Raw genomic sequence first — 23,515 nt, 5'->3', positions numbered from 1 at the left:
AAGCCAGCCCTGTCATGCTTCTTTTACAGGTGCAATTTTGAGGAGATGGAGGAGCTGGTATAACCTCTTCCAGATGAATACAGGAAATTGGGGAGGATTGTGTTTGACGGTAAGACCATCTTGAACATCAACATTCGTTGTGTACTCAATGCCATGGACACAGCCTCTAGAGCCGTGGTACTCATAGTAAGACCAGCAGGCCGCCAGCGGCCCAGCAGGCCTTCTTTGGCAGCCCGTGGACCATGCAGGTAATGTACCCATGGCCCCCCAGAGAGAGAGAGAGTGGAGAGAGAGAGAGAGAGAAAGTGGAGAGAGAGACAGTGGAGATAGAGAAAGTGGAGAGAGAGAGAGAGAGTGGAGAGAGACAGTGGAGGGAGACAGTGGGGAGTGGAAAGAGAGTAGAGAGAGAGCCTGACTGAGAGACGGAGATACTGACTGACTATGAGACTGACTGACAGAGAGAGAGACTGACTGAGAGAGACTGACGGAGAGAGAGAGAGAGACTGACTGACACAGAGAGAGACTGACTGACAGAGAGACTGACTGACAGAGAGACTGACTGACAGAGAGAGAGAGACAGACTATGAGAGAGAGAGAGACAGAGACTGACAGAGAGAGACTGATTGACTGAGAGAGAGAGACTGACTGACAGAGAGAGGGAGAGACTGACAGAGTGACTGACAGAGAGAGAGACCGACTGACTGAGAGAGAGACTGACTGACAGAGAGAGAGAGAGAGACTGACTGACTGAGAGGGAGACTGGCTGACTGACAGAGAGAGACTGACTGACTGTCAGAGAGACTGACTGACAGAGAGAGAGAGAGAGAGAGAGAGAGAGAGAGAGAGAGAGAGAGAGACTCACTAACAGAGAGAGACTGACACAGAGAGAGACTGACTGAGATACAGAGAGACTGGCTGACAGAGAGAGAGACTGACTGACAGAGAGAGAGAGAGACTGACTGAGAGTCCGACCGACAGAGAGAGCGAGATGGAAACTCACAGAGAGAGACTGACTGAGTGACAGAGAGTCTGATTGAGAGACTGACTGACAGAGAGAGGGAGACTGACTGACAGAGACTTATTGACAGAGCGAGAGAGAGAATGACTGACAGAGAGAGACTGAATGAGAGACTGACAGAGAGACTGACTGACTGACAGAGAGAGACTGACTGAGAGAGAGACTGACTGACTAAGAGAGAGAGAGACTGACTGATCGAGAGAAAGAGAGACCGACTGACAGAGAGAGAGAGAGAGAGACTGTGATGGAATTGGGGTCCAAGTGTGTATGAAGCTATGCAATGTCTCTTAAGATTGTTATTGTCTGCTAATAAAATCAAAATGATTTTTCTTACTCTAGCCTGCCCCCCCACTGACCCCACCCTTACCGGTGCAGCCCTCAGCCACAAACCACTCAGTAATTTTGGCCCCAGACAGGAAGTTTGTGAGTACCCATACTCTAGAGGCATCAACAACAGCAGCCTACTCAGAGGATTCGGATATCATCCCCGAGGTCCACCATCAGCTCCTCACCCTCCTGTTCGATGGGGAGCATCTCTTCAGCCCCCAGGTTGACACAATGCTTGAAAAAATAAAAAGGACACAGATTGCAAATTCTGTAGGCACTCTGCAAACTCTGGCTGCGAGAGGATCCTGTTGCGTGCAACAATCCAGGGGAGGAGACAAGGCCACAGGCCACTTCAGCTGACGAGCCACAGTTCTACCTAAGACAGCAGAAAGGTGTCCACCAGAAGGCCGGCAGGGGTACATACTGGGATCACAAAAGAGTCAAGGGCAGAGGTGGCTCTAGTAAAGGAGCCTCCACCTCTGAGCAGTGACTCACACCACACCGCTTCCCCCCCCAATCAACATCAACTGTGGGGGGACAATACAGACCAGTGGCTTTAGTGGTGGTTAGCCACGGCTAATGCTAGAACTTCTCAGAACCCTTCTCAAACTCCCACCCTTCAGACACGCCATCAGCAAAGACAATCATCCTACTTGAGGAAGAGGTACAAGCTTTTCGTTAGAAAGTAGTAATACAGAGAGAGCATCCACACCAATAGGTAAAAGGCATCTACTCTCTGTAATTTCTCATTTTTAAAAAAGACAGGACTATCTTAGATCTTAGGCCTTTGAACAAATACATCCCGTCAAAACATTTCCATACCACTACCCTACAGGACGTCATCACTCTGCTCCAAAAAGGCAATTACATGATTGCATCACATGAGCCCACCCTCCTCCCGGGAAGCCCCTGTTGATTGCAGATCTTTTCTCTTATTAACCAGTTGACACTGCACAAAACACATGTTACACCATGCTGCACCCACTCTACACTTTTTAGGTCGAGCCTAGCGCAGCACGCATGCGCTGCACTAGGAAAACAACCTCTTGGAAACGCTCTGACGCTCGTGCATGTGAAAAGGCCTACGGCTTGCGTTTACGAGCAGCGGCACGCAGTGTGCCATCTGTTGTGTCAGATTTCACATGAGCGCGCGCGTGCACCACTCGCGGGACGCTGCAGCTGATTTCACTTTTGCCGCCACTTGGCCGCGCTTGTCTTATTAGCTTTCACTTTCATGAACGTTTGCAGCCTTGTTTGTTTGCAGCCAGGGAGCCCTGTCATCCATCCGCGCAGTCATTAAGAGAACTAAGTCCTTTCACTTTACTCCTATCTGTGGTTTAATGCCGAGCACCCATCGCTATTACATTTACTTTGTAAAAACTTTCCACTTCATCGAAAAGTCATGAGGGTTCACTTTGCACCGAGGCGCTTTTTAGCCTCGTGTTACATATGATCAGGGCTTTACTTGGGATGAAAAAGGCGTGTGATGGATCTCTAAATTGCGTTGGCCAATGTATGTAAGGGATGGCTTAAACACAAAAACTATACTGTGATTACCAAAGAGTGCAAACCAACCGTATTTTAGTGCCACACGGAGCTTTCTATTATTGCATCTACATACACGAAAAGCCATTGAGTGGGTGACCAGGCCGAATACCTTTTTGACCCACTGATTGGCACTGTGAGAAACTCACGCTGGCTTTATTCTCCACTTCGGAGCTCTCAGTCGTGGCCCATTTATAAGAGGCTGTAGGCGACTCAATTTAAAGTACGCATTATGCAAGAGTAATATGCTACTAAGGAAAAATACAAAAAAATCACACCCTAAAAAAAGGGAATGCAAGATTAAGAAAAGCATGTGAAATATAGACCGGAACTAAATCACTGACATGGATCACCTTAACATTTTTAACATTCATTGTTCTGGTATCAATCAGTGTTTTCACCAGTAGAGTTAAGAAAAATGTTGTAGGGCCCCATAGAAACCCGGTTTCATGTTATTTTAAAAATTACTACCGGGTGTGAGACCGGGTCCACTTAAGCCCCGCATCTGACATTGTAAGGTATGCTCTTTTGTTGTGTTTTTTTTTTTTAGTCGCCAGCGGTCTTGTAAATCGGAAACTATCATGGTTTGTATTTTGTCATTTTCGACAAAATAAGTAAAATGATATATCCTGTTGCAAAACCGCACTTACTTTCAGAAAGAAGAAATGGATCAAAACAATGCACACTTGTGATATGGCGTTACTGGCAACTCATGCAAATTAGCGCCCCCGGGCAGTTTATGTAATCCGACTTAACCTGTTTTCGAAACTTATAAGACGGTCTACTTGTATGTGCAAGTATAGTATTTTGTGAGCTATATGTACTCCATTCTGGAGATCATGAGATCGAATCCCTGACAGTCTTACATTTTCCCCGAGACGAGTAAATGGAGCACCATAACTTGGGAAATAGTCACGTTATTTACACCTCTTAGAAATGGCGGAAGGACGATATTTTTAGCTATTCAAACACATCTTAAAGATGTCAATGTTTGGATGAGATGATGCCCTGCTTCATAGGTGTTACTTATACGCTCTGGTGCATGTTTACAAAATAACTAAAACATACCAGTATGTATTCTTCACACTGTGGAGCAGAAGCTACCTCGAAGGCACCCCAGCAGCCGAGGAAACTGGAGCACCCTTGCATCTGGTGCACTCCCCACCCTGGAGCTCCCACACCCTCGCATGTAAAGCCATACTTTCAGTGACCAAGACTTCAGACTGTGTTTCTAGAATCGCAGATTAGAGACGATCACACTCACTTCTAGAGCCAGAATTCAGCAGTTACGTCTCATTGATACCCATTTATTAGCTGGATTGTACAAAGTTAAACCAGAAAACCTGGGCACATTGTGTCTTCTTCGCTACCTGGACACATTGTCTTCCGCACTTAAATTGTGTTATCAAGCAAATTATTTATTTCACTAAGAATATCTTTTTTAGGTCTCGACCTTGCTATCGCGTAAGCGATCGCAAAGCGAGACTATAGAAAGCGGGTTTGAAAAGTGCTCCCAAAAAGCGGATTGCATGGCTAGCACGCACACATTCACGCGCATCGTGCCGCCATGCAATCCGCCTTTTGGGAGCACTTCAAAGGGTCCGCTCCCCCGCCCCCAAGCGCGCGCGCGCCATGCTCCGCCGGGCTTGTCTTGTTTTCTTTTTTTTTTTTAACTGTAAGCGCGAGGCGCGCGTGCGGCCAATGCTTGTTACACCTACCTACGAGTATCGACGTTCACCAAATGCGTGTTACACCTACCTACGAGTATCGACGTTCACCAAATGCGTGTTTTATTGTCCGGAGCACCTCTAAGATATTCATGGAATCTTGTCCCAATTAGGGACGGTAGTATAGGTTAATAGGCGGGTAAACATACCAGCCAAGGGACTTGCTTCAGTCACTGGGCCATAAAGGGTTAAGCGAGCTTCCTTTGCGTTATTCTGCATTTGTCTGCCATCTCGGGAGGGTCGAGGGCACCATTAACAGAGGTTTATGGAGGCAATCGGTGACGTCAGCAGCTCTGGTATGTGTTTCTCCTGGATGGAGGGAGTTACTTGAGTTTTCTTTAGTGGTAATTAGGGGCCACTTGGGCCATATGCTGTAGTGTGGCTTCATTTGTACAAACAGACTGCAGCATTAGTAAGCCTCTGCTCTGCCTTGTACACCACATGGCCCCAGCCAGGCTGCCTTCTTCCTTTGCAGTACAGCAAATAATGTTACCAGAGGAACCGACGCAATGCTGGGCCTTTTTTACCCATCGACTGGATAAACCAAGCTGACCCAAGACTACAAACCCCAGAATACATTTGGCATAGTCAGTCTGGTAACCGTACAGTGGAGGTTGCCTCATCACCATACCTGTCTTTGCCCTTAGACGCCATTACTGTATCCCATGTATTTTCGAGTCCTTTTCCTGATTTTGTCCTTTGTCACTCTTAACTATTTCCGTGTACGTAGGTAGTTCCGTATATTTACAAAACTTTCTTGCGGGAACATTTTTATCTTACTTCTCAGCCTCGTACCATTCCACGTTTTGTCCCTGGCCCTCTTATTCCATTCTATTCGGTATACTGGACATCTTTGGAAATCTCTAGCTTGTCTCTGTTGAGAGTACCCGAGTTGCCTTCCTCGTGACGGCCATTTCTTACACTCAGCATCGTGTGACTCTATATATATATATAGTTTTTTTTTTGCATTTATATAGCGCGAACTCGACCCGAGGGTATTGGAGCGCTTTACATGAGCGCCAGCTACTTTACTCAAGGATACATTGATTTTTTGGAAGGCACAGGGAGATTAAGTGATTTGCCCAGAATCACAGGATGTTGAGGTGAGCAAGACTCGAACCTGCCTCCCCAGTTCCAAAGTCGGCAGCTGTGATCGTTGGGCCAAATCCTCTATTACAATATATGAAATCGACGCTGCCCCTTTCTTGCCATAGTCTGTTACCTTGTGAATTGTTGCTCTACACTCCTATGACAATGCATGTGGCCTGTGTGATGCTCCCAGGGTATTTATTGTTCAGCAATACTCCCCGTCACTTCTCAGTACCACCATAGTACAATTTTTCACTAAAGCAACAACAGACATAAATCAATGTAAAGCAGGCGGGTAAAAGTGTATATTTTGGGGGGACAATAAAATTCACAAATCTAGCTTTGTTGCCTTACAGAATAAGCATCCTCCTAATAGGGGAAGGAAACGTTGTTTTTCAGTACAAATGGACACCTGTGCTATAGGTCTCTCACCCCTACATATATGCCAACATTTTGTTACAAGAAAGAGGGAGATTGTGAGAAAAAGAAATCGCGGTAATTTATTTTTCTCATTGACTAACATTGAAAAAGAGGAAAACTTAGGCGGGAGACAGCTAAAATAAAGCCTTTTTTTTTGCTTATAGAAATCATGAGTCTTCCCCAGAATCTGTCTCTAGGTATGCGTGCCCATAGGTCTGCCATTGCTTCATGTGGAAACAAGCATTTGCAATGCAATAGGTCTCGCAGTTACGAGAGTTACAGCTATTGGCATTGTAAATAACAATGCCTTGTATTTATGTTTTTAAAACAAAAATAAAAGGCATTATTATTTGCAATGTCAATAGCTCAAACAAGCGTAAATGCGAGACCTATTGCATTGCAAATGCTTGTTCTTCATTATCGCATATGAAAGCACTTCCAGATATGTGAGTTCAGACTACCAGTTGTACAAAAGTAACACTTTAAGTACTTCTCAATGCAGTGCTATAATGTACCTATCACTGTCAAAGCTTCAAAATTAAAGAACAGTAGATGTTGTAGCACTCAGGATAATATGCTGCATGGCTAAATACTTATAAGGTCCAAAAGGCGAGACCTATTGGCTATGCCAATGCTTGTTACACATTGTCACCCACTGTGCGCAAAACAATCTAACAGAGTCTGTACCCATGCGTGTTTTCTAGTAAGTGAGCACATCTTGTGACTCTAAAGACTTCTTTGAATAAAACAACCTGCAAACACTCAAGCTCAACACTAGATGGCAAGAGTATGCCGCAAATGTGAATCTACAAAACTACACACTATGAACAGATTCTATCAGAGTAAGTAACGTTTTTCTTTTACTTAATGGAGTCAGTCTTTGAAAATCTGAAAATCCGTTTCCATTTTTGGGTTTTGCTAATCTATTGTTTTTAATATAAACTTTGAAGGAACTTTCATCGCACCTCCTCTCTTTCCTGGCTTCTCATTGGTTCTTGTGCATGCCACTTACCTTTTTTCCATTTCTATCGGCTGTGGCATATTTTCCTGCATTTACCAATGCTTGTTCCTCGTCTGCTTCTCTTACGAGTTTCCCGCCACAGAAATCCTGTTCACATTCGCTTTGGTGGAACTTTATTTTCACAAAGTTTTGCCTTTTACTTTTGCAGCAAATTTATAAATATATATTTATCAGCCGGAGAGATTAACTGGCACATGCATCAAGCTAGGATTTTGCGAGTCCTTAATTGCGAATATTAAGGATTCGCAATTAAGAACTCGCAAAATCCTATGCATGTAGGAATTGCTATAATAATACTGATTCCTACACATTCCTTATTTGCGACTTGCAAATTGTGAGTCGCAAATAAAGAATAGCTTCCCATTCATTCCTATGGGCCTACAGGCCCATAGGAATAAATGGGAAATTGCAAGCGCAATTTGCGAGTACCAATAGGTACTCGCAAATTGCGCATACAATTTCAGGGCGCAAGGGTGTCAAAAGGACCTGTGCACATATGTTGCGCACACACATGCCCTAAGGGCATGTGTGTGCGTAACATGAAACTTTGAAAAATGCACAAAAGTGCTTTTTTCAAAGGTTTTGAAATTTACCATGAAGTTTCAACTTCATGGTAATTTGCGCACCCTATTAGCGAAATCGCGATTTTTTTTACTTTAATGCATTGCATTTAAGGAATCTCAATTTGGGATTCCTTAAATGCAATCGCAATTTAAGTAATCACAATTTAGAGATTACTTAAATTGCGATTTTTGCATTTGGGATGATGCATCCCAAATGCAAAAATACCGGTCGCAAAAGGGCAGATTCTGAGTATCTGCCCGTTTGCGACCGGTTTTTCTTTGGATGCATGTGCCTGTAAGTGATTTGCATAGCATCACAGGATGTTGCGGGGCGCTGCCGAGACTAGAACCGGGTTCCCCAAATCTCGAGTCAGCAGCTCTGGCCGCTGCACCACATCCTCTCCATTCACGTATCATCTGTCAGGGAGCTCTTTCCTTATGCCGGACGATGATTGATGAAAACAGCTCTTTATTAACTACATAGGCGAAACCGATGCATTACCAATGCTTGTTAAAATGGCAAGGATGAGAGCATGGTGCATGCATCCTCAGAATGGCATGGGCGGAAGCATTCATGCATACTTGTGAAGGCAGGGCAAAAGGTATGATGCTTTTAGCTTTGTGCTGGCATTGTTAAGATTATGTTGCAAGCATTCTTACTTTGCATGGCCGATAGCATGACAGATGCCTCCATATGATGTTACACATGTCCATAGTGTGGAAGGGTTGAAAGTGTGTGTGAGTGAGATTCCGATGATCATTCATGCATGTATGTGTTATATCTATAGCACAAACCTAGCCAAAAGGCTGTGGAATGCTGAACAGGGTCATAGCATAGAGTGAACGAGCGTTAGGAGAGGTAGCAGCATGTATTGTGCCACCCTCCGACACCCCTCACCAAACAAATAGACACTGCCATTGCAGACTGTGTGCTTTGGTGCAGACAAAACTTCTGAGTGTTCATGGCACCCATCCCTGTGTGCCATGCCCACCAACCACTGCCTGTGGCGTAGATAAGACACCCCTCTAGCAGGTCTCACAGCCTTATGGCAGGGTGCACTATACCACAGGTGAGGGCACAGCTACATGAGCAATGTGCCCCACAATAGCGCTAATCCTCGGGCAACTACTATTTTTTATATCAAACACAATTATTCATAATGAAAAGTGTTCTAAACCATATGAATGTAGAAAAATATCAAAATTATTTTATTTTCAATAATAAAGTCGATGTAACATCATATTTACATGAATATAAATAGAACATTACTCTAAAACAATAACAACCATACATTCACTCCCCTATAGGCCACACTCATCCACAACTTTCCTCATTGGTCATGCATACAAAAAACTGCATATCATAATCATTCCAATTCATTTCCTATCATGTGTCTTGTTTATATACAGATTATTATGAACACATCGGATCAATCAGGGAATCGTGAAGTGCGCTACTCACCCATAGGGCTCTCAAGGTGCTGGGAGCAGGGCGCCTCCGGCCAGTTGGAGAGCCAGGTCTTGAGGGTCTTCCTGAAGGTGTGAAGAGTGGGGGAGCGTCTGAGGTTGATCAGCTGCTCGTTCCAGGTCTTTGCTGCGATGTAGGAGAAGGCTCTTCCACCCGTTCTGGCTCTGCAGATGCACGGGGTTTCAGCAAGGTCGGTGGATCGGAGGTTTCTCTGGGATTCGGCAAGGGCAAGGTCGGCGAATTGGAGGTTTCTCTTGGGTACGTGGAAGGAGATTCTTGCGTTGAGATATTGGGGTCCGGTGTTGTGGAGGCATTTGTAGGCGTGGGTGAGTATCTTGAAAATTACTCTCTTCTCGACGGGAAGCCAGTGAAAGTCTTGTGGGTGATGTGTTTGTGTTGAGGGATGCCGAGGATGAGTCTGGCTGCGGTGTTGTCTATGGTCTGGAGCTTGCGGAGCAGAGATTTGTTGATCCCAGCGTACAGCGCGTTTCTGTAATCCAGTCTGCTGGTTAAGAGTGCATGGGTGACGGTCTTTGATTCGGAGGGGGAACCATTTGAAGGTCTTGCGGATGGTGTTGAAGCAGGTGGAGGTGATGGCATTGATCTGTCAGGTCATGGTGAGAGAGGAGTCGAGAATGATGCTGAGGTTCCGGGCGTGGTCCGTGGGAGTGGGTGGGGTCTGCCGAGAGCGGTGGGCCACCAGGTGTTGTCCCATGCAGACGGGGAGTGTCGAGGATGAGGAATTCTGTCTTCTCAGAGTTAAGCTTCAGGCAGCTGCTGCTCATCCAGGATGTGATGTCCTTCATTCCTTCTGGGAAGCTGAGTCTGGTGGTGAGGGGGTCCTTAGTAAAGGAGAGGATGAGCTGGGTGTTGTTGGCATAGGATACTATTCTGAGCCCATGCTGTCTGACTTTGGCGGCGAGGGGGGCCATGTAGATCTTGAAGCGCTTGGAGCTGAGCGATGATCCTTGGGGTACTCCGCAGTTGATCTCTTTGGGTTCGCAGAGGAAGGGCGGAAGTCTGATTCTTTGGGTTCTGCCGGTGAGGAAGGTGCAGAGCCAGTTGAGGGCGGTTCCCTGTATGCCGGCTTTGTCTGGTGGTGAGAGTGTGGTGGCAAAAGGCGTCGAAGACTGCAGAGAGGTCGAGTAGGATCAGGGCTGCGGTGTAGCCTAGTTCGAGGAGGGTGCGGAAGTCGTCTGTGTCGGCGAGTAGGGCGGTCTTGGTGCTGTGGTTGCTGCTCGGAATCCAGATTGGGAGGGGTCGAGGATGGAGTTCTCTTCGATGAATTTCGTTAGTTGACCATTGACAATCTTCTTGGTGACTTTGGCCGCGAAAGGGAGGAGAGAGATGGGTCGGTAGTTCTTGAGGTTCATCGGATCTGCTGCGGGCTTCTTGAGGAGGGGCTTGACTTCTGTGCATTTCCAGTCGTCAGGGAATGTGCCGGCTTCTAAGGTGGCATTGATGGTGCGTCTTAGCTCAGGTGCAATGGTGGCGGCGGCTCTATGGAAGATTTGCGGAGGGCAGGGGTCCGTGGGGGGCTCCTGAGTGAATGCCTTCTATGATCGACGTAGTGTCTTAGGTTGTGGCTGTGGTCCAGGAGGAGATGGTGGGCAGGTTTTCGTTGCTGGGGGGAGGAGTGGAGTGGGTGTCCGGAGTCGTTGATGTGGTCGTAGAGGGATCTAATTGTCAGGTGGAAGTAGGAGCCGAGTTTGTCGCAGCGTGTGACGTCCATGGCTTCACTGGGGGGCTTGGTGAATTCCTGAATGATGTAGAAAGTTCCTTGGCGTTATTGGCGTTGGGGTGGATTTTGTTTCGGAGGAAGGTCCTTTTGGTGGATCTGATGAGTTGGTGTATTCTGTCATGGTGTTCTTGTATGTGGTGCGGTCTTCTGAAGTTTTGCTGTTTCTCCAATTCTTCTCGAGACGTCTGCAGGTGTGTCTGGATTCTTGGAGGTCGGGGTGAACCAGGTGGCCTTCCTGGGGCGCTGTCTATCGGGGTTGCGGAGGGGAGAGAGCTTGTCTGCGCAGTTGGTGATCCATCTGTGAAGTTCTTTGGCTGCGGAGTTGGCATCGGTCGAGGTGGGGGGCATCGCGTTTGAGGGTGGAGTTGAGGTGCTCCTCGGTGACCTTGCGCCAGTTCCTTTCCAGAGGGCTTCATGCAGGATTGGGGGCGGTGGGTTTGTCGACGTAGATATGTACGCAGTGGTAGTCCATCCAGGGGGGTTGTGTGGTGTGGCTGAAGTGGATGTTGTTGCCTCCTGTGAAGATCGGGTCAAGGGTGTGTCCTGCCTTGTGAGCAGGGCTGGTGACGAGTTGTTTCAGTCCGAGGTTGGCGAGGTTGTCCAGGAGGGTGGCGGAGTTGAGGTCACTGAGGTTGTCGAGGTGGAAGTTGAGGTCTCCGATGAGTATGTAGTCCATGGAGGCGATGGCATGGGGCGCGAGGAGGTCGGCGATGGTAGTGGTGAACACGGTTCAAGGTCCTGGGGTGTCTTTGCCAGGTAGGGTGTTGGTCTGGGAGGTCGCTCGTGCTGGAAATGGTGAATCGGAGGGAGGTCTGGTGTGGGATGGCCAGTCCTCCTGGGCGGTTGGGGCGGTCCTTCCTCTGGATCTTGTATTCGTTGGGGATGGCAGTGGCGGTGTCGGGGCGGAGGTGGGTTTGGTCCACGTTTCCGTGAAGGTGACGTCTGGCAAGAGGGTGTCGAGGAGTTCCCAGATCTCTCCAGCATGTCTGTGCAGGGAGCGCACGTTGAGGAAGATACGCATCAGGGCTTCGGGGAGCTAGCGTCAGGCGTGGGGGTGGCGGCCGTGGGGGTGAAGAGTATGGTGAAGGTTTGTCGGCAGGAGAACTTGCCGTGGGTGGTGTTCGGCGTAGACAGCTGGCAGTTGTTCCTTCCGGGGTTGAGTGGGAGGAGGGCAGCTGAGTCGTATCGGTGGGTGGCCGGAGAACCAAGGTCTCAAACACACAAGAATAGAGGGACTAGGAGCAAAATGGAAAAGGAGGTCCAGTACCCTTGCTCCCAAAGTAAACGTTTCAATCGCTAGAGGTTAACTGTTCCCAAGAATAAAGCGGGCCTATTAGGTCGCTAAATGGACTGGTGAAAGGAACTCTTTCTAGGAGTAATGATTGATTACATTAAGCTCATAGGGGGAATTGTTGAAGTGCCCTCACACACCCAAGCGGGTGTCATGCTTCATCATTGGGCATTGCTCCTTGTGGGGGTGGTGCTGCTGTCCCCCACGGGCCCCGCAAAAGGGCTCTTTATCGGAGATCTGTTGGAGGAATGCCGCAGTGGTGAGTGCGGGTGTGCAGGGAGTGATGTGAGTGAATTACAAAATATCACACTAGCACCCTGAAAAGACTTTATTCGTTGGTCCGTGTGATACAGTTAAAAACTGAAGCCAAGAGAAATACTCTTGATCTATGTGGATAACCAGAAAGGGAGTAGGGTGTTCGAGTGGTCAAACAAGTGGTTTATTTGAAGATTCCAAAATGACACAGGTATCAGTGTTAAAGATATGAGTCTCTTTCCGTCTTGTCGTCAGACGTAGGGGTACAGCCTACTGGAGCGTGGCTGGCTTGTCAATGATGCTCCTCCCCTCCTGGATGTTTAAATGGGCTGCTCCTCCCGCATACCAAGCGCTGATAGGAGCATTATATGACGTTGGCTGGTCGGGGGATTCCGGGCACTGCTCCGCGTTAAAGGGGACGTGACAGTCCTGTACTGAAGAGTCCCATGGCGACTGTAAATAAAGGACAGGAGACACGTAAGGGGGTATCCCATCAGCAGCATTTTCGTCCTCCTGGTCCCGGGCAGGCCCAGTGTGATAATCTGATAGTCAGAAGTGTGAGTATTTGTCCTTCTGCGTATCATGGTGCTGGTGGTGATAAAAAACTGATGGTATTAGTACGACATGTTTCACACCTTTGTTGGTCCCTAGTGGATCCCGTGGTGTTTCTTCAGGACCGTGCAAAGTGTAAAAAAGTGAAATACAGGGGTCTGAGACAGCGACACTCAGTACACCCTGTGATAATACCTAGATATAGGTGTGGTCAGGGCGACACAGCACTCAAACTAATATGACTACTTCAGTTTAAAAATCCAACCCAAACGAGTTATTAAGGGAAGTCTCATCGGCGTTGAGCGCGACTCGAAGTATACTTTGACTTCTGCAAGAACACAGCTCGTTACCTGCCCTCTGCTGCTCAGCACTTCTTCAACAAGGAGGAATTCCCCCCTATAAGCTTAATGTATCCAACCGTTACTCCTAAAAAGAGTTCCTTTCACCAGTCCTTTCAGCGACCTAATAGGCCCGCTTTATTCTTAGGAACAGTTACCCTCCAGTGATTGAAACATTTACTTTCAGAGAACCAGGGTCCCTGGCGCTGGTCGGTCACAGACGGACACAGATTGGTTTGCCTTTGGTGCGCCAGGGGAACGTCCGCTGCGCGGCCATGCAGCGGCCACCAATAAATAGGGAAGGGGGAGGGAGGCGCAGCTGGGAGGCGGGAGCGGGAACCGGCAGATGGAGGGGCCCTGGGGGCAGCAGCGGCAGGAAAAGGACGTCGAAAAATGAGCACAGAGGACACAAACAAAGGTCAGAGGTACAGAGACAAATATAATTAAAGGCGAAAATTAAAGGCACAATAACAAAACAAAAAGACATAAAAAAACAGAAAAACTGCCACAAACACGAAGACAGAAACCAGCGAACCAGCGGAAGAGCAAGGCTTTCCCACTGGACCACTAAGGATTTGACCCAAACAGGTTAGGGGGATGCCCCCTCTCCAAAGATAGAAGACATTCAAAGGGTGTAGTCACCCTAAAGGCTACCATCTGCCAGTACCTGTAACACCCCTAAATTCAGTATTTCGGGGGACTCTTGATCCTCAGATTCCTGTGACCCAAGAGGAAAGGACCAAGAAGATGCCCTGCAGCCGAGCCTGGAAATAAATTGATTTGGCCCCAGCCCTACTGGCCTGTCTCCTGCTCAAAGACCCTGCGAAGAAGACGAGGCCTGTCTCACGGCCATCGTCTTCCAAGAACCCCATGAAGACTGCCACTCTTCAGCCAAGACAAGATCTCCTGAGGACAGCGATCCTGTCCAAAAGAAACTACACCAAGGATTCCAGATCTAGGCGGATCCATGGCCTCTGCCCACTCTGCACCCGAAGCCCAAGGCTTGAGTTAGATTGGCTCACCTGTCCTGAGAAGTCTCCCCGGCGATCCTGACCTAGTCTCCATTGATGGTTGACCTCTCCTGCACCTCACAAAGTCGCCTACAGCCTCTACACGAAGGGTCCCCCTGACCGTGACCGGCTCCAACTAAGAAGATCTGACACCAAAAGGTACCCTGGCATCCTCAACCCTCCGGCCTTGGGGAGCCCATCTGACTACCTCGGCCTCCTCAAGCCCTCCAGCTTACCTGCCCAGCCGGTGGTCACCTTCAACCAGCCTCCTAGTCCAAGCCTGCTACCTCTTTGTGTGACCGAGAACCTCCATTGAAACGCATTGGGCACCCGCCGTTGATTTTGCACCCTGCACCCAGCCTCCCCAGTGCTGCTGATGGTGTAACTTTGGTGCTGCCTTGTGGCCCCCGTGCTGATCTTAACCCCCAGGTCCTGTGCCCTTAAACCGCAGGTACTCACCTGCAAACCGTGCCTCTTCGAGGTGCCCCCAGTCTCCATCGATTTTTATTGGGGACAGTGACCTCTGCGCCCGGCCGCCCCAGTGCCGCTGGTGGTGCAGTACCTACCTGGAACTGGGATTGTAAGTCGAGTACTAACCTGCTAATGCATAACACTGTTTTCCTCCAATAGGATTGTCATGCATTCTATATATTGCATACAACTGTCTATCCTTCACATTGCTAAGTGCTACTGTTTCTGCTTGACAAATACAGAAGTAATTCTAAGACTGTAACGCATATCTTCTGCCGTGAAAAACAATTCGTACTGCAATTTTAAAAGTATTACTACCTTGAAAACGGTTACCTGCAACTGAGTATTTCTTGGTTCTAAAAAATAAAATAACCACATAATAACTTTTTATACAAAACAATTGGTCTGGATTCAGTTTTTGAGTGTGTGCAATCATTTCTTGCCTGAGTGTGTAAAATAAATGCTTAACACAGCCCCATGATAAGCCTAACTGCTCGACCACGCTACCAAAAACAGAGCTGTTAGTATTATCTACTTGAAGCCTCCCTAAACCTCTGAGTATTCACTGGACTCTGTGCACACTATACCTTACTTTGGTATAGTATATACAGAGACAGCTTCCTACCGAGAGCATTAAAGATAAAGCTGGCTTGGTGTCGTGGATGTGCTGTTGGAGGTTCTGTATTTTTTCATGGAAGAAGATATTGATGAATTAGCACTTTGCTGTGGAGTGAGGAATAGGTGGGTCCAGCAAGGGTTGATGCAGTGCTTGATAGTCTTGAAAAGCATTCAGCTTCTGTTGGTGGTTTCACTAATGGTTTTGGTATAGTACTTTGCTTTGGCTGATGTGATGAGCGATCTATGTTTTTAGCAGAGGGACTTGAGTATCATTGGGAGTTCTGTTTTTCTTCCATTTTCATTTCTGAGTGGATGGATTGTTTATTTTCCGCAAGGTCTTTGTAGTACCATAGTGCTGAAGGTTTTGGCTTGCACTTGTGTATTTAATTGGGGGCTATGCATTTGAATAGAGAAAGGTCTTGAAAAAAGAACAAAATGAAAAAGGTCTATAATGTCACCCAAAGGAAACACTGGAGCAAGAGTACGGGGAGAAGTTCATGAGTGCTGTGGAGAAGCTGCTTTGGGAGTTTCTGTACAGACTGGAGACGGTTCTTCCTGCTAAGCCCACTGACCAGGTACAGCCTCTTTCACTTTTCATTAAATTGTCTTATCAATTGTTGTGTTTTACCTTTGATGGGGAAGTCATGGATGGTGATGCTATGTGTCTTCTCTTTGGCATGTTTACAAACCAAGTAGAGCTTCCCAAAACACAGAATGCTATTTTACTTGTTATTTTTATATTTTTATAAAGCTGGCTCTATCTATAAGGAATCAGTGTTCTGTACATAAAACAACTTAAGAGATGTCAGATCTTTTAACAAAGAATACAGTTATCAAAAAACAAGGATATATATTTTTGATAGACAACAGTTTAAGAACGGGGCCCAATTTGTAAGATTTCACACAAATTCATATTCACCTTCTAGCTCCAGCCCCTTTTGGAATAGCTAGAAATAAACAAATGACCCATATTTTGTTCTGAGAAAGGTGGATACCCTATCTTAGGGATTGCAGAAAGTGGATGGCGAAAAATAGGCAGGATGGGGTACTTTTGGTGTTATAAAAGTAAGGGATATGTTTCTTATCCTGTAAGCATCTGCTTATAGCGCTTAGTGCTGTTAATTCACAGGCTTTTCATACTCCCATGCAGTTTTGGGCCTGTACATTACAAGTTGTATATCTTGGAAGAAGTTTTAAGTCACAAGCTGTAGAGTGACTTTTCCCTTATTCCACAACGCGCATGAGCCCTAGCTTGACCCTTAGATTTCTTTTATCCAGGATGGTTAGATGGATAATGAACAAGAGTGTGCGTGTGTGTGTATATATAAATATATACAAATGATAGAATTATATATATGCATGCAATTGAAAAGCCCATGCATTATGATTGTTACATATTAGAGAAAAATATATGCTGATACTGCCCACCTATGTGGCTGAGGGAGGGAGCATGTGAATCTATGCACTAAATGCAACAAACAGATACTCATAGGGTAAGTAACATAGCATGTATTACTATAGATACACATGCTTTACATAGCCTATAAAGCAGTATTCTCCCAGCAGTGCTTAGTGGGACGTTGAGGCAGATGTTTGAAAAATGGCTTTTAATACTGTTTGGCCAAACATAGCTTGCTGGTGTGCTAATATATCCACAGAGAAATGTTTAGAGAAGGTGTGTCATTTTGACCACATTGCTCACTTGCATAAGTTAACCCTCAGGAATGTTACGTAAACTGATCATTGTAGCTCCCTTTCCACATGTAGAAAGTGCTCTAGGAGCTACAACGAGCTCTGTTTTTGCTTTAGCATAGCAGGTTTGAATACATTTTACGATCCCTCTTGAAATTTCTTCTTTTAAAATTGCATGTCCTCTATGTGGTGGTGTATACGCTATAAACAGCTGATCAGTTTTCCTAAATACTTTTGTCCTATTGGTGTAGTACGTACACACTCTCTTAACATCTAACATATGCAAATCCTTTACTGCCACAGAATCTGGTTTTGGAAAAATAAACAGTAACTCCATAGATCAATTTAAGTGGAATGGAGGGATTTGTTTTGGTAAAAACGTGGGTTAGTTCATAGAACTACCCTACCTTTATGAACTTCAGTAAAAGGTTCTTGATTAGTGAGCACATGCAGCTGACTCTTCTGAAGTAGGTAATAGCCGCTAAGAAGGCCACATTCCATGTTAAACATTGAGAACCCATGGTGTGCAAAGGTGCAAATGGTGGGCCAATTAATCGTGTGAGTGCCATATTTAAATTCCACATTGGGGCTGGAGGTGTTCCAGGTGGTACTATCTATTTAAGGTGCTCCATAGAAGCTTTTGTTATTGGAACTGAAAAGTGTGACAGACCTCATCTATTTTTCATACATGCTGCTACGGTTGCCAGATGGAGATGTATTGATGTGTATGATAATTCTGCCTTTTGTAAGTCCAGAAGGTAAGCGATTATGTTTTGCACTGTTATGTGAAGTGAGCTGAGGTGTTTGTTGAGACGATAGCAGCTGTAATGTTTTCATTTAGCAGTATAGTATCCACATGTTGTAGGTCTGTGTGCAACCGTCTGTAATTTTAAGTAATCACATTCTAAAGACCTGAGGTGCCAAATTGCAAGATTGAGCTTTTTGGGGTCTGGATGTCTGAGGCCTTTGTGCTTTGTGGGAAGACCCACTCTGCGGGGAAGTCTCTTGTCAGGTGACATGGACCTCTCTAGTAGAATTGAGTACGAAGGTTGCTTACTACATATGGGATGAGTGGGAGAGGTAGAAAACCATATGCAAATATCCCAGACCAATTCATCCATAGTGCATTTCCTGTGGATACCTGGAGGTGAAGTGTGGGCGTTTTGCATTTCCCTTTGTTGCAAAGAGGTCTACTGTTGAGCTGCCCCTATTTGTGAAAGGACATTTGTAATACTTGAGGGCAAAGATCCCACTTGTGAACTTTTTGATGTGTAATGCTTAAGTTGTGTGCACCTACCAGGAGGTGTATGTTGTGAAGAATAGCCAAATGCCAGATCGTTTGGGCTAGGTTGGAGAGGAAAAGGGAGCATGGGCCCCCATGTGTATTGCTATAATACATTAGTCATATTGTTGGTATTGAGCAACATTTTCTTGTTCTTTATCAGTGCCTAGAAGGCTTTAAGTGCTAGCATGATGACTAGGAGCTCAAGATAGTTGATGTGCTTGGTCTGTTGTGCCGAATTCCATGTACCTGGAGCAGTTTTGTTTTCAAGATGTGCGCCCTATCTGATGAGTGATGAGTAGGTGGTAATGTTCACCTGGGGAAGAGTGTGCATAAAAGATCTACTTATGTTGTTGTTGCTCCGCCAGTGCAGGTAACCCTGTGTGCTGGCCTTTATCAACACTGTATCTTCAAGTTGATCCTCCTCTTTTGAATTTTGACAGGTGAAGCATTGCTGGAGAAAGGCACATGTGCAATTTACCCTGTGGCACAATTGCTATGCATGATGCCATCATTCCAACCAGTCTCATTACAGTTTTTACTGGTATTGGGCGAGTAGCTGTTGAAATGCTAGCACTCTGCTCGCTGGGGATGCTTTCCCCATAACAGCATTTAGTACTGATCCTAGAAATGGTTGGATATATTGAAGTTAAAGGTGAGAGATTTTCTCATTGATTATGAACCATAAACTGTTTAATAAATTCAGCGCTGTCTGAGTGTGTGCTAGGCATTTCTCCTTGTGGCTGCTTTTGATCAGCCAGTCGTCAATGTAAGAAAACATGTGGACACCAACTCTACTGAGGTGAACAGCGACTACTACTAGACATTTTGTAAAGACCCTTGGAGCTGTTGTGACCCTGAAGGGGACCACTGTGTACTAATAATGTGTTGACCACTTACCACAAATCTTAGCCATAGATGATATGCAGGATGAATTGGGATATAGACGTATACTTCTTTTAGGTTTAACGCCGTCATGAAATCTCCCTTGCAAAGCAATGGCATGATGTCCTGTAACATGGTCAGGATGAACTGGTTGAGTGACCTGAGGTCTAGTATAGGTCGAAGTGTTACTTCCTTTTTGGGACTGGGGAAGTATACTCCTTGCCCTCTTTCTTGAAGAGGCACTGGTTGTATTGCTCCTTTTTGAAGAAACACTTGAACTTCCTCTTTTAACAGGCTTAGATTTGATTGTAAAACCTATGTCTGTGGTATATTTAGTGGGTGGTGTGAAATCTGAGGCAATAGCCTCATTGGACAATTTGGTGCGGCCACTGGTCTGTTCTAATTTCCGCCCAGTATGGATGGAAATCTTCTATTCGCCCTCTGACTGGTATTATATGCTCAGAAGTGCCCTGGGCGAATCAGAGCTGGGTGGTTGGCTTTCCCTTCAGGAACCACCTTTGCCCTTACCTCTGGTTTTGTCACCTCTGTAACTTACCATTGAATAGCCTCTTATGTTTTGGGGTTCCTGAAAGGCTTAATGTTGCTGCGTTTGGCAGCTATGTGTATGTGAGTTTTGAACTGCTGTCAGTAAACCTCTTGGGTATGGCCTATAAAAAAAAACGTGAGGTAGTTGTTTGTAGGGCCCCATGGATTTTGCTATTTCAGTGACCTTAATCTTTTCTTACATTTCGTCCACCTGGGGACCACAATGATGTTCCCCATTGAACTGAATGTTAAATTATTTTACACTTCTGGCTTGAAACATGACCCCAGGCATGTCTGTGGAGCAGTATACTGATGTTAATACCCCTTGAAGAAGCATCTGCGACATCTAGTGAGCTGCAGATGCTGGCATTTGAAATTACATTCCTTTCTGCCACAAATTCTCACACCGTTTTCTGAATGATTCTGGAAGGTGCTGTATGAGTGATTCCGTCTCTTCCCAATGGAATCTGTCATAACTTGACAAAAATGTCACGGAATTGGCAATGTGCCAGTGGGTTGATGCACCTACAGCAACTCATTTGCTGCTGCACCTATACGCTTGTTCTCTTTATCCAAAATGGGGCATCCTCGGTTGTTTGTACAGATGCCCTCATCCTGGCTGTATGTACCAGTATGGTGCCTGGTGGAACCTGTGACCTTATGTAAAGAGGGTCTTCTGTGCAAACCTTATACTTTTTCTCTGCAATGTGACTACTTTGGCCATGATTGGATCCTTAAAGTTATCAGGGGCAGACTTCGTCAGCCCTTTAAACATTTGTACAAATTGAATGCGACACTCGGGCCTGATTTGAGTCTAGCGGCCCACGGACCTCTAGACTCACGGTGGCGGTCCAGCCAACGGCGGTCCGGCTGCCCCATTACATGTTGGGTGGTCGAACCACCATTGCACTCCTGCAACCGTCAGGGATCGGAGATCCCTGATGGTGGCACAGCTATCTTGAGGTCGCAATATGCTTGGCGTGAATGAGGCAGTCCCGGCAAGTATTAGGAGTTTGCTCTCTGCCACGGTTTCAATGGCGGTTCCTCATCCGTGGAAACCGTGGCAGAGAGGAAACAGAGAGGGACCTACGGGGCCCCCTGTTGCCTATGGGCCATGGGGTGCATGCAGGAGGGCACGTTGTGCTTGCACCCCAGTACCTGCACGGCATGGAGTGCACCAGTGTATGCCGTGCAGGTACTGCCTTTGATGTTCCCATTTCGGTGCCTATTTTCAGAGGCACCGCCGTGGGACCTCCAAAGAAACGCCCGCTAGGCACGAGTAAACTCATAACCTGGCGAGTGTTGCCCACACAGCTTTGCCAGTGCAGGAGCATGGCGGTGACGTACCACCTGCTCTTGCACCATAAAAAGTCATAATCAGGGCCTCAGTCTTCAGGAGGGTCTCTAGGAGGAAATTATCTTCCTTGCCACAATATGCACAGAAACGTGGTTTTAAGCCACACTCTGAACTACAGCATGGTATGCTGTTGTATCATCCAGGGAAGATGGTTTTATTGGACAAGGCTCAATGTCCTGATCTTCTTTTGGGGGGGGAGGGGGTCTGCGTTCCAGCCCTCCTATGGATCATCTCCTGCCTCAATAGGCTCGTCATATGGATCCCCCTCCCCATATGGTCTGCATGGCTCACAGAAGGAATGAGTTGATAATTTTGGAGATTGTAATGAAGGCAAGGAAGTAAGTGGCAAGATTGACCTTGGTGGTAGAAAAGACGGTGGTGTTTGTGGTGGCGTGAAAGATGTGGCAGAGGTGCAGCTGGTAGTGCAGGGTTTGGCATGGGAGGCGTATGTGTCCTCTCCTTGTGCCTCTTATGTCCTAAATGTGGAGGAGCATTGTACTCCTGATATTTCTCGAATGTTTGCTTTCTTTTCTTTGGGAGGGGAGGAAGAGTGGAAACTGGTGGTTTATCAGGAGGCTTTGTCAGGATTTTATATGCGTCTGTGTAAATGAAAAGAAGTTTTTGGCAAGCATCAAGCATTTCTGCCAGTCTTTCTAAAATCAGTGTCCTTAGTCGGTGTTAAAAGTCCCTTTGATATCTGCTTTGAGTGACCTGGTTCCGGCTTCAAAGCTTATGGTGCTGGTTTCGGAATCTAAGGAGGGGGTTTCTTGTTTTTTGGGTGTGTCAGTGGGATCACTGACAGAATATCGATGACCACAATATCGAGGTACCAAAATATCAACACCTAAATATCGAAGTCAAGAATATCGACATCCTATCTACATCATGGTAAGTACAAAAATATCGTTTTTTTTTTTTAAATATCGTTGTTAAAAATATCGTTTTTTAAATATGTAAAAAATAATATAAAATAAAGTAAATGATACATATAATTTAAAAAAAGATAGCTATAATTATTATAACATGTTTAAAATTAGAAATAATAAATATGCTAAAAAAGTTAACATATATATAAAATATAATATGGAATATGCTACTTACCAGTATGCATCTGTTCTTGGCATGTAGAGCTGCAGATCTATACACTGTGCATAGATCGCCATCTGGTGTTGGGCCCGGATGTTTGCAGTTTGTTTTTCCTCTTGGAAAGTCTTTGGGAGTCACGAGGTCGGTGACTCCTCCTCTTGTTAGTATTGCGCAGGGAAAGATGGAGCGTAGTAGTAACAGTAAAGAAACCCATGTGTATTGTATCTAAATAAGATAAGACTGGAACGGATACAGGAGGAGGGTGGGCGTGTATAGATCTGCAGCTCTACATGCCAAGAACAGATGAATACTGGTAAGTAGCATATTCCGTTCGAGGCATATGAGCTGCAGATTATACACTGTGCATAGATTATATAGCAGTACCCAACCCTAGCGGCGACCACCGGTATCCGTTGCAGTGGTTTGAAACATTGTTTTTAGTACAGCTTGGCCCACACTAGCTTGTTGCTTGGTTTGCACATCTACACAGTAATGTTTTGTGAAGGTGTGCGGTGTTGACCATGTCGCTGCTTTGCAGAGGTCATCTAGTGGTATGTTCCCTAGGAAAGCCATAGAAGCCCCTATCTTCCTTGTAGAGTGGGCTTTAGGGGGAACCGATAGCGTTCGTTTTGCTTTGTGGTAGCAAATCTGTATGCATTTTACAATCCACCTAGCTATCCCTGATTTGGAAATAGGGTTGCCTTTGTGTGGTGGGGAGAAGGAAACAAATAGCTGTTTGGTTTTTCTGAAAGGTTGTGTTCTCTGGATGTAGTAAAGTAAAGCCCTTTTAACATCCAGTGTGAGTAAGGCTCTTTCCGCAACTGTTTGGGGTTGCGAGAAAAAGACTGGTAATTCTACTGACTGGTTTAGATGGAATGGAGAAATGACTTTAGGTAGAAATTTGGGATTGGTGCGGAGTACAACCTTGTTGTGATGCATCTGAAGAAAAGGTTCCTGTATAGTGAGTGCTTGTATTTCATTAACTCTTCTGAGGGAAGTGATGCCCACTAGAAAAGCTGTTTTCCATGTGAGGAATTGCAGCTCGCACTTATGTAATGGTTCGAAAGGGGGTCCCATTAACCGTGTGAGGACTATATTCAAATTCCAAACAGGTGAGGGTGGCACTCTGGGTGGAATTACTCTTTTAAGGCCTTCCATAAAGGCTTTGATGGCAGGCACTTTGAAAAGTGAGAGGTGCTGCCTATTTTGTAAA

The 23,515-nt window shown here is 46.0% G+C and overlaps 2 protein-coding genes across 3 annotated transcripts in view; one reads left to right on the top strand and one right to left on the bottom strand.

The window, feature by feature from the left end:
- Positions 1 to 23,515, bottom strand: part of MARVELD3 (MARVEL domain containing 3) — an 813,614-nt gene that overhangs the window by 155,855 nt on the left and 634,244 nt on the right. The window lies entirely within an intron of this gene.
- LOC146776306 (uncharacterized) overlaps positions 1 to 23,515 on the top strand; it is a 230,267-nt gene that overhangs the window by 57,596 nt on the left and 149,156 nt on the right. Inside the window, exon 6 of the mRNA XM_085638770.1 lies at positions 15,919 to 16,029. Within this exon, the coding sequence (XP_085494896.1) occupies positions 15,919 to 16,029 (111 nt within the window). The remainder of the gene's footprint in view (positions 1 to 15,918; positions 16,030 to 23,515) is intronic.

This window comes from Triturus cristatus, chromosome 12 (genome assembly GCF_964204655.1).
Source record: "Triturus cristatus chromosome 12, aTriCri1.1, whole genome shotgun sequence".
NCBI classification, from domain to species: Eukaryota; Metazoa; Chordata; class Amphibia; order Caudata; family Salamandridae; genus Triturus; species Triturus cristatus.
The sequence above is the reverse complement of the archived record's forward strand: the minus strand, read 5'-3'. Positions and strand labels throughout refer to the sequence as shown.